General features: G+C 37.5%; 1 protein-coding gene across 7 annotated transcripts in view; it reads left to right on the forward strand.

Moving 5' to 3' along the window:
- Positions 1 to 12,136, forward strand: part of LOC119841755 (serine/threonine-protein phosphatase 4 regulatory subunit 1-like) — a 41,524-nt gene that overhangs the window by 6,514 nt on the left and 22,874 nt on the right. For 5 of the 7 annotated variants that reach the window (XM_043496234.1, XM_038369327.2, XM_043496232.1 and 2 more), the window contains 4 exons: positions 4,397 to 4,529; positions 5,691 to 5,797; positions 8,060 to 8,202; positions 8,733 to 8,879. In XM_043496234.1, the coding sequence (XP_043352169.1) occupies positions 4,432 to 4,529; positions 5,691 to 5,797; positions 8,060 to 8,202; positions 8,733 to 8,879 (495 nt within the window). In that variant the 5' untranslated portion in view covers positions 4,397 to 4,431. Of the gene's footprint in view, positions 1 to 3,158; positions 3,260 to 4,396; positions 4,565 to 5,690; positions 5,798 to 8,059; positions 8,203 to 8,732; positions 8,880 to 12,136 lie in introns of those variants that run through there. The other 2 variants (XM_043496236.1, XM_038369330.2) reach the window with 2 other exon arrangements.

Below are 12,136 nucleotides of genomic sequence, written 5' to 3' on the forward strand. Positions count from 1 at the left end.
GTGAGTTTGTGGTAGCTGAATGTGCACAAGTAAAATTGAAAAATTGGGCCTTCACGTTAATCCCAGTTTTCTTCTGCTTTGCTTTGTGTGCATGATCCAGACTTTACTCAGTCTCTTGTTCGACTAGTTTCCTATGAAACTTCAAATTGCAGTAGAAGAGACCAACTAGCTTTCTATTTTTTTTTAAGAGACTACAATATCAAATTCTGTCATCAGCTGTGTGTTCACCATTCCCTTTGAAGTAAATTAGCTGTGTGCCTATCTAAAGGCAGAATTTGACCCTACATATGAAGGACATCCTGTTTCTGAAACCAACTTTTTTTTTGTTTTAAATTTAATTTTATCTCTTGGCAGGAAGTCTGCAGTATGCTCCAAGAGCCCTAATTTATAATGATGATACTAGAGGGGCATGGGCCCCTTTCTGTGTATGCAGATGTTCCCTGATATTACTGATGGATACCTCTCTGTGAGGTTGGGGAAAAAAGACACCCTTCCCTAGGATGCATATTGTGGGAGAATCGGGGGGGGGGGGGGAAGAGAGAGAGTAAAAAGTAAGTTTGGCATTGCACAGTGACTTCACATTTTGTTTTTATTTCATATTACTCTGAAAATAGATATCTACATAGTTTTAATATTTGCCGATTGATACTCAAATAATATACTCATCCATATCAGTCTAGTATTTATATACACTGCAGTATCACTATCATTGGTAATAGCGAATTTTAATGTGGTTCAGAGCCAAAGTTTGTTATATCAGGGCACACATTAAGAAGATCTTTGGGGAAGTGTTGACCTTATTAAACCTAATGCTGTAATAAAGGAAGGGTGAGAACCAGAAGTGAAGGTGTTTATCCTTATTAAATGCAAGCATTTGAACCCTGTGAAGAGTGTTGTATCTGATAGCTTGGAGAGTGTAGATATAATTTTTTTAATGTACTGGCAAATCCAAATTTGAATATGAATAGACAGATATAACAAATATTTAATGAATATAAAGAAGTCTTGTGCAATTTGTAACATCCCATTTGGAGGGATTTTAATTATTGGCATGTCAGCTATTGGGAAGGTACTCTTCTTAAACAATAATACTTTAAGATAAAGCTTTACTTCTTCAAAGCACTTTACATAAATCAGTTAATCTTCACAATGACCCAGTGAGGCAGATTAAGTATTATTCTTCCCATTTTACAGAGCAGGAAACTGAAAAGTGATTAAAGATCCTTTCTGGCTCACTTTGAAGTATGTTGCAGAAGTTCCATTGATTTCACTTAGAGTAGGCCTGGGTCCAATGTGAATCTCCCACCCCGAAGTCCATTGATGGAGTCTGTCAGAGCCAGGAGATGCTAGATCACAGTCCATTAGACTATGCATGCATCAATTTAAAATTAAAGCATAACAGAATATACCTAATCAATAAGTGCAGTAAATAACTGATTACTTGATATTTTTATCGTGTTGTCTTAAGAGCTGTTTAATTTTATATATGCAACAATAACATTTAGCATTTCTTGCTCTTTGAAAGTTTCCACTAGTATGAGAGACTTCCTTAGGTGTATAGTGAGGAATTTTGATCACAGTAATTACGTAGATTATACTATATTTGTGGGCTCTGTGTACAATTTCTGCACCTGTTGACATCATTTTACTAAGAATTAAAGTTCAAGGGACAAAGTAGAAGTATAGCTGGAGGTCATCTTTATTATACTATATGCAGCTTAGTTTGCTGTTAAAGCTTATTTCTTTAATGACAGAGGTTAGAAATATCTTATCCAGTGGATCAAATTATATCTATTATTTATGCGTGGTCTGTAATGTTTACAGGACTAGAAGCCAGTGACAACAGATGTGGTGGAGGGCAAATACTGGCAGAGTACTGTTTGGGTAACAACATTGTTAGGAGTCTGAAATCACAAGAAAATCCCACTCGTATGGAGATGTTTATGTATCTTCAGAGGAAAACTCCCAAATGTGCCCACACAGTAGGGGAAAATTACTAGTACTTATTACAGAAATTCTGATCCACCCTGCATTGCAAAAAGAAAAGGAGTACTCGTGGCACCTTAGAGACTAACAGATTTATTAGAGCATAAGCTTTCATGAGCTACAGCTCACTTCATCGGATGCATCCCATGAAGTGAGCTGTAGCTCACGAAAGCTTATGCTCTAATAAATCTGTTAGTCTCTAAGGTGCCACAAGTACTCCTTTTCTTTTTGCGAATACAGACTAACACGGCTGCTACTCTGAAACCTGTCACCCTGCATTGCCTGCCTGAAAATTAAATGAGAAACAAGGTGGGTGAGGTAATATCTTTTATTGGACCAACTTCTGTTGGTGAGAGAGACAAGAAGTTGATCCAATAAAACATATTACTGGGACAGTCATGGCTACAACAACACTGCATACAACAATGAAAATAAATGGTAACTTTCCCACTCTATCATTTTAGGGATTAGCCACTCCTATGTGATTTGTTTAAAATTATCCATATTAATGTTTCAACCCCTTGCATTCAAAAAGTGTTAAGCTTCAAAAATCACAAGATTAACTTTATAATCGTTAGGGTTTTTTTAAAATGAATCTTGGGTTTTTTATCTGCCTTCTGTGTTTGAGCCTTTACCCTTTGTTTTCAAGCTTTTCTCTACAATCACAAGGGCTAGAAATTTTTTTAAAATGAAAGATAAGATTCTCATGTAACTAATTGCATGATTCCAGGAGCTATGGCTTCAAGAATTATACTACATATCACACGATTCACAATAAATTTGCAGAACTCCTCCTCCTCCTCCCCCCCCACCCGATAACTGATTTTTGGCTTGGGTGCTAGAGTCAAATCAGCAGTATTTTTATAGAAATGGGATATACACCCCCAATAAAATTCTTTCTTCCCAGAAGACCAAAACAGTTTGCTAGGTTCTTATGATATGTGTATCCCTAAAATGTCAAAACTTGGTCAAAATTTTAAACAGATAGTTATTTTTTCCAAGACAAAATCAAGGTTGTGTGTGTGTTTTGTTTTTTTGTTTTTTTTCAGAAGTGTGTTTTAAAAAAAAGCCATTATAAAACCTAATATTAATATAAATATCTTCATGGCTTAAAGAAAAATGAAAAGTATTTTTGTTTGAATGTAAACATTCACTTACAGGGTTTGGGATGTAAACTCTGTAGTACTGAGCATGAAAATCTGAAAGTGAAATTAAATAGTCTTCACTGCTGAAGCTGAGGGGCAAAATGTAAGCAAACAGCAGAAATTGAAAAGTAAGATTATTTTTTCATTTTTAATAATCTAAGGAATTATGAGCAACAGGTAAAGACAAGTTTCTTAGATATGATTTTTAACCTGATAGTACTTACTGGATAGCATTCAGGAACACACACAAATATTGAGAGCTTTAAGGCAGCGCTATTTCCAAAAAACATAAAAAGCTTACAGAAATTGATTCTTGATTTAATTGTCCATGTAATCACAATCACATTTTTGGTGAATCGCTGTCTCGCAAAGATGATTATATAACTTGAGTCTTTGGGTGTGTCTACACAAAAGAGCTTTTTGCTGGCATAGCTACTCCAGCAAAGCCCCCTAGTGGATATTCAACATATACCAGAAAAAGCAGTTCTGTGGGTGTAGTTGCACCACCTCCCTGAATGACATTGTGCTCAAAAGCACTCTTCTGTTGTTTCAGAGTAGCAGCCGTGTTAGTCTGTATTCGCAAAAAGAAAAGGAGTACTTGTGGCACCTCAGAGACTAACAAATTTATTAGAGCATAAGCTTTCGTGAGCTACAGCTCACTTCATCGTATCTTTGAGTATACACCTGGGATTTTGTTATGTTAGTTAGGGTGTTAGTTAGCTATGTTAGTTGGGTGTGTATGGTTTCCCCCACCCCCCCAGTCCTAGCTGACAAAGCTATTTTGGCAAAACTTTACAGCATAGAGTAAGCCTTAAGAAGGAACTTCACTTACATGAAGGAGTTTTGCATTTTCCAAATACAAACCAGATAGGGCTGAGACTTTCAAAGCCATCGATAGGTGTTAGATGCACAGCTCTTATTAATTGCAGTGGGAAATGTGTGTCCAGGTGGCTTTGGAAATCTCAATCTATATTGCGTATAAGGGACAAATCATGACTTTTGCAGTCATTGTTAAAATTCCCATTTACTTCAATCAGACTGACTTCCCTTCTGGATTCATCCTTAAAGCTTAGTTGTTGAAGAACATGGGGTGTGGTCACTGACCTCTCTAAGTGAAGAGTTGAATTCTATCTGAGCAGTTCTCAGTACTGTACTGATAGTTGGCGTTGTTATGCAGAATATTTCTAAAAGGGATGCTGCCAAGGAGATGTATTTAATGCTGTGATTTCTTCTCTTACTGACGTTTTTTGTTTTTGTTTTTAAAGTTGGGTTTGAAGACTATGGACCAGATTGTGATAGCATGAGGATAACTGCATTCTTGGACATTCCGGGACAGGATAACTTGACTCCGCTTGCTCGTTTGGAAAAATATGCTTTTAGTGAGAATATATTTAATCGGTAAGGACATGACAATTAGACTAATATTCTTAAAGGTGAGGCTAGAAATTTCTGCGTTGTTACTTTATTCCCCATAGTTTTCCAGTCATTATGTTAATATTTTTTATTTTATTCTGAATCTTATTATGGATTTTAAATGAAGAATAAAATATTATGATACTATACCTCTTGTCCATTTTTTAAATGCATATTTGTTATGGTTTTTATTGCAGTAGAAACAGGATTATTTCTGTACATAATTTCTACAAGGGCCCAATTTTCAGTTTTGGTCACCTTAATAGGACATCTAAATCCCACAGTTCTACACTTGGTTTGGGATGTAGCCATACTGCATACCTGTTCTGTATGCCTGAACATTTAAAAAGAAGATGGGCCATCCTTTTAAGGTGCAGAATGCTGCACTTAGGAGGGAAAAATCAAATGTACAAATACAAATTGGGGAATAACTGTCTAGGGGGAAGCACTGCTGAAAAGGATCTGGGGGGTGATAGCGGACCACAGAGTGAATGTGAGCCAACAATATGATGCATTTGCAAAAAAGCGAATACCGTTCTGGGGTATATGTATGACCACAAGAGGCAATTGTCCTACTCTACATGACACTGGTGGCCTCAGCTCGAGTATTGTATCCAGTTTTGGGCACCACACCTTAAGAAAGATGTGATCAAATTGGAGAGAGTCCAGAAGAGAGCAACAGAAATGCTGAAAGATTTAGAAAACATGACCTATGAGGACAAGCTAAAGCAAACTGGGTACATTTAGAGAAAAGAAGACTGAAGGAGGACCAGAGAAGCTTCAAATATGTTAAGGCTATTATAAAGAGGACGGTAATCAATTGTTCTCCCGGTATAGGTAGTTAGATCTATTAGGAAAAACTTGCTAACTATAAGATAGTTAAGTGATGAAATAGGTTTCCAAGGGAAGTTGTGCAATCCTCATCATTGGTGATTTAAAAGAACAGGTTAGACAAATGCCTGTCAGGGATAGTCTATAAATAATGATGTGCCTCAGTGCAGGGGACTGGACTAGATCTTTTGAAATTCCTTCAAGCCCAGCATTTTTATGATATTCTCCCCTGCCCCTTCCCCTCTTCCCCCCTTCCCCCCCCCCCCGCAGCTGTCAGCAGGATGTTAAAGTGTACATTATGTTGTCCCTTTGCAGACAGATTATTGCCAGAGGTCTACTTGATGTCTTTCGAGATTTCAGTAATAATGAAGAAGATTTCTTGACGGTAATGGAGATAGTGGTCAGGCTGTCCGAAGATGCAGGTTTGAGATTCAATTTCTTAATTTTTTAAAACTTACTACTGCTTGGTTTGGATTGACAAATACTGTGTAAAGGTTTGTTGAGCAGGAGAGACAGGTCTATGTACCGTGAACACCTTGTGACCTACTTTTTATTCAGCTCTCCACTCTATCTTTGTGTGTGTGATATATGCTCTCTTTGGAGAGGTGCGACATCTGTTAGTGACTGAAGGACATGGCTTCTGGCAGCAATTCCACCATGCAACACTTAGCAGTCAGGTGTATCAATGAACTCTTATTTTTTCTTAGTTTAGAAATATACACATTCTGGAGTATATCTTTGATCTGTCTGGCTCTTCGGAGGAGGAGGAAGAAGGAATGTAAATGTGTTAAAGCACAGGGTAAAGATTGAGCAAAACACACTTGTTTAATGTACCTTATGTATCTTATGACACCCATTACCGTAGATTCTGAGTATCTCACAGTCTTTAATGTATTTATCCATTAACATCCCAGAGGTAAAAAGTGCTGTTTATCAGCATCTTGCACATGGGGAACTAAGACCTGGAGAAGCCGAGAGACTTGGCCAAGGTCACACAGGAAGGCTTGGACACAGCGGGGACTTGAACCAAGGTTTCCCAAGTTATAATCTAGTGACCTAGCCACTGGACAATTCTTCTTCTCTGGAAGTCGTTAACTGCTTTGCCATATAGGAGCCATAGAGATTGGAACACTAACTTCTATGTTTTTGCTTACTGCTCTACGGGCTCTGTCTTAAAGTCAGCTCCTGACTTAAAAAATCAGAAGGCAAAGTCTGTACATAGAAAAAGCACAAACATAAAAACTTAAGCCAAAAATTTCAAATCTTCTGCCTAGTTAGTCGCCAGGGCTAGGATTTTCCCAGGTACTAAGAGAGTTAGGTACCCAGATCCCATTAAAATTCTATGGGAGTTGGGTGCTTGACTCCCTTAGGTTCCTTTGAAAATCCTGCCCCTAAAACTATATTCTTTCATTTAAATTAGCGATGAGTACTTACAAATGCCACTGAATTCAGCAGCTGCAGCAGGTTTTCAGGACCTCTAAAAACCAGGCCACTTAATGCAGGTGCTTAAGAATAGATCTAGGTGTTTAAGCACCCAGGATTGAAAAAAGTTATTTCCCAAAACATTTCTATACTTACTAAGAGTAGTTAGGATAAAAATAAGCCCACCCACACTTTGCTCTATTGTGTATATTATTGTGGGCAAGTTAACATGGATTGAAGAATTTAGTATTTGAATTTCCTGATGTTTGTGGGGGGTTGGTTTAACATATGCATTAACATATGGTTTTGGGAGTGTTTTTTGGTCACATATAATTTATGTATATTTAATATGACAACTTCTGTATGTGATTGCTTTCTTTGGGTTATCGTGTGCTGAGTTGACGCCTGAACTAGTTAACTGTTTAAAGTTTTGCTTCTATGATATTTTTCGGCTTGTTTCTTTTAAACCTATCTGTCTTAAAAACAATTGAAAAATGTTAATTGCAATGAGGGAGAAATAGCTTTTAAAATACTTGTCTCTATCTTATTAGTCGTTACATGATTGATATGGAGGCAAAGTTTAACTATTAATTAGTAATTGATTACTTTCTCTATCGCTCTATGAGGGACTAAAAAATGTAGCCCCTTGGCATGCCTAAGGTAAGAAAATAAAGCACAGGTCCCCAACCTCTGGGATGTACGCTGTCTAGGACACTGGTGCAAAAATGCAGAAAACATCTAAGTACTTTTTTTATATCCCAGTTGTGACTTTTAATGTTATTTTTATTATTAAACTACACCTGAGAATGTACAGGATGCTTTTCAAAAGATGGAAAAAAATCCAATGAACCTTAGCAAAACACAGGAAAATGGTGTGAAAAATAACGTGTCTATCCCTTTTCCTTTTGACTACTAGCTACTTCCGTGTGCATTGGCTCATAGATAAATGAGGTACTAGTACGCAGAAGCTGTAAGGAAATTAGTTATAATGCATGAAAAGGGTCAGATTCTCAAGGAAGATAGCTATCCATTTCTTTAAAAATATGGCTCTAAGTGTCTTGGGCTGATGGGAGGTTATATTTGAGACTGATTTCTCAGCTGACCTTTAAACACAGATATTCTAAATAGTGACATTTCAAAAAACAGGAAGGATTTCTTTTTTTTTTTTTCTTAGTTTCAGAAGAGGAAATGCTATTTATTGAATGTATCTGGTTCTAACTTTAAACTTACTAAAGCCGTTTTGACTTTCTCTATGCTGTCAGAGCCTACTGTACGGACGGAACTGATGGAACAAATACCTCCCATTGCCATTTTTCTGCAAGAAAGTCGACCAAACTTCCCAACAGCATTTTCTGACTACCTTATGCCCATTGTAGTGAGATACCTCACAGATCCTAACAACCAGGTAGGAAATCTCAGACTGTAAAAGTTGTATAATTAATTCAATCTGGCATGTGGACCTTTCACAGTAGGGAGGAGCTATACATTAATTTCTATTAGTAATAATAATAGTTAGATCTTGTATAGCACTTTGTACATAGATCTGAAAAGCACTTTACAAGGGACATCTGTTTCATTCCCATTTTACAGATGGAGAAACTGAGACATAGAAACTGGAAATGACTTTCCTAAGGTCACCCAGCAGGTCAATCATAGAGTCAGGAATTGAATCCAAGTCTCCTGAGTCCCAGTCCAGTGCTCCAACCAGTAGGCTAGAACCCAAAGTTGGGTTAAAAGTCCCCTTAAAATCCTCAAGTTTTTATGTTTGTTACTAAGAATATCTTAGTTTTATTAAAACTGCTTAGCTTTTCACTGTTTCCTCGACTTTTTGCACTCCATTCAGTGAGAACAGATATTGACTTCACTTTTATGGTTCTCATAAAATACTGCATTTACAGTGTATATTTTTTAATCTTTTCTTTTGCACGTTACTAGGTTAGAAAAGCAAGTCAGGAAGCACTGCTGATACTGCTAGAACAAGAACTCATTGCTCAAAATGATATTGAAAACAAGGTGTGTCCTATTCTGTTGGACCTCTCTGCTCCAGACAGTGACGATGAGTACAAAGTGGAAGCAGTGAATGTAAGTGGCAGTGAAGAAGAATTTTTTGTTTTAAAATTGTATCCCCTATTTGGACACTTTTTTTTTTTTTTTTTTTTGATTGGTGTATACATTGGTCAGTGCAAGGATCTGGGAGATGGACTTCATGTTCAAACTTTTAACTTGCTAATTAAGTGAACTAGTTAACTGGAAGGTTAATTTTAATTCTGTCTGTACTGTCACTTACCTATTTCTCAGTTGTCTAGTTACAAGTGATCTTTCTGTAAAGGACTGACCAGTTTCCCAGCCCCTTTCCAGTGTCTCAATATGCATGTCTGCCTGTGAGATTTAAACACACACACACACACACCCCCTAAAAAAACAAAACAAAACTAGTGAATGAAAATTACACTAACTTGAGTTCTGGAATTTGCTGTCTTCCAGTCTCGGCCAGTGCGGGTAAAACATTTCTAGATCAAGGAATATGAGTTGATCAAAGTCCTCTTTTGTAAACCTTCTGGAATGGAATTAATTCCTGATATAATGAGGGGAAAAAAAACCTTAGAATTATGATTAAAACAGAGATGCAAGATGGTATTGACCATTATTTTGAGAAGTTAGAAACCAGTGTTAAAATCTCTCTCAGCTTGGAATGCCAGCTTCAGATGTGTTAAGCCATTCAGGCTTGAACTTATGGGGTCATTAGTAACTTGTAGTATTGGGCCCCTTGGGGCCCCAAACTTTCATTATTGTCATCAACTCGAGTTGTGCCATTAACTTGAATGGGAGCAGGTTTGGGCTCTTAAACACTAATTTGGATCTCTTATAAGGAACCTCATCTAGTTCATAAGAGATCACCAGCTAAAGTTGAAGTGGTGAAGAAAACAAGATGGTAATGAGAACAATGTCACAGTAAGGTTTTTCGGTCTGCCAAAGATAGAAGCACTTGGTGAACCAATTCAAATAACTTTTCAGCTAGTAAATTTTCTGGGCCTAGTACATGTGGTCAAACAGAAGAAAATTCCGAGCCCTGCATGAGTGAAGTGTTTGAGGAATCCTTTGGACCCTTCTGCTTTTTGAGACTTATTTATAACTCTTCTTGGAAAAATCTTTTTTTTTTTTTTCCTGCTTGTAAATGTTGTTACACCCACCTTGTGTAGCTTTCAGTCAAACAGTTAGTTAGACTTTCCAAATCTTATTTTCCTAAGTCATTTTCAAGAATAGGCATCATTATGGTGTTGACAAACCATTTCACTTGAGACCCTGTGCGGCTACATCTACACTATGAACTAGGGGGAGTGATCTTCTGGCTTGCGTACACAGACTCACGCTAGATCATAGCAGTATAGCCACAGTGGCAGGCATAGCAGCAGTGGAGGCACGACTTAGCCACGCAGAGTACAAACCCACCTGAAACCAGTGATATGTACTCCGCACAGCTAAGCCATGACACAGCTGCCACTACTTGTGCTACTTTGGCCACACTGCTATTTATACTCGCATTAGCTTGATGAGAGCTAGTGTTAGTATGTAAAAAGAAAAGGAGTACTTGTGGCACCTTAGAGACTAACAAATTTTTCATGAAGTTGACAGGTTTCCACTCTATACGGCTAAATTCAGTGCCTTGCATAATCACAGGTTTCAGAGTAGCAGCCGTGTTAGTCTGTATTCGCAAAAAGAAAAGGAGTACTTGTGGCACCTTAGAGACTAACAAATTTTAAATTTAAATTTAAATTAAATTAAAATTTAAATTTGTTAGTCTCTAAGGTGCCACAAGTACTCCTTTTCTTTTTGCGAATACAGACTAACACGGCTGCTACTCTGAAACCAGTGTTAGTATGTGTAAGTGAGCAGGAGAATCGCACCCTAGCTTGTAGTTTTAGACGTAGCCTAATGGTGTGTCTACACTGCAATTGGAAGTGTTATTCCAGCACGTATAGGTGTAACCAAGCTAGCTCTAATTTAGCTAGCTCAGGTACCAATAGTAGTAAAGCTGTGGCAGCACAGGCTTCAGCATGGACTAGTTGCCTGAATACATACCCAGGGTCCCAGGAGGGATTGTACAGCCCATGCTGTTGTAGCTTCACTGCAGTTGGTATCCAAGCTAATTAGATTAAAGCTGGCTAGAGTATGGATACACATGCTGCAGTTGCACGCGCACCTCCTCCCCCCCCAACTGCTTTATGGACATATCCTTAAAGAGAGACTGTCAAACAGCACAGCTTCAAAATTACCTATATTGAAATTTTAATGTAGTTGGCTTAACTGTCTGTGATGGAATTACTAATAGTTTCCTTAAACAAAGGGATTTTTTTTTATATAAAGCTCTTGGTATGTAATACTCTAATAGGAACAGTGTTATAAACTTGTGCCCCTTCCTCTGACTGCAGCATCAATTAATCTACAGTCCCAGAGTAGTGCTGACATCACAGTGTTAATGCACAAACAAGCAAGTAAGCAAGCAACAAAAGCTATGTTAATTACAAGTGCAATTAAATTCATAGGGAAAAATCAGTGTTCTCCATATTTGGGAAAAGATCAGAATCCGAGTTTATATTTTCAAGGTGCTAAAAGATTGTTAGAAACTGAGAGCAAATAAAATTAAAACACTTGGCAGCATCCCTTAAATTGTTCCAAAGGTCATAATTTCTCCCAGTGATCTCTTCCTGAACTCTTCAGATTTCTACCCTGGTTCTTGTTAACTTTATAGAGAGTATGAATGATGATTAAAGTCTTAGGTCTCAAGTGTCTTGATGAAAAAGCAGATTCTGATCATTTACAAGAAATCAAATTTGGGTTCAGCAGGGACCTCTGGCACTTGACCTCTAAAATAGCTTTATAAGCTAGATTCTCCTTCCATGTCTGGGAGTTGGTTATTACTCAGGGAGACTTCCAGGGTGACATCTGAATACCAGATGTCTTTTTGAAAGATTGACAGATCCATTTAAAAAGTAGAATTGTACGGTATTCTTCCTTAGTTTTTATTTGGCATTCTATCACAAAGATGGAATATTCTTGGGAATGGTACTTGTTTTTATAGAGGTAGAAAGTATATCTTTTTTGAAAATACTAAAATGTAGAGTTCTATTCAGTCAATAATATTTGTATCAGTATGCGATTCCTTGCTCTGTGGGACACTGACCTAATCAATGAAAAGGCATGTGGAAGCCAGTAAGCCCCCCCTCTCTCTCTAGTCACAAATTTGGGACTCCTCGTGCACTGCACTGAAAAGACAACTGAAAGAGTGTATATGGCTAAAGTAATTAAATGCTACAAGTAACATAGTTTGTGGTGACCTT

This window comes from Dermochelys coriacea, chromosome 13 (assembly GCF_009764565.3).
Source record: "Dermochelys coriacea isolate rDerCor1 chromosome 13, rDerCor1.pri.v4, whole genome shotgun sequence".
Classification (NCBI taxonomy): Eukaryota; Metazoa; Chordata; order Testudines; family Dermochelyidae; genus Dermochelys; species Dermochelys coriacea.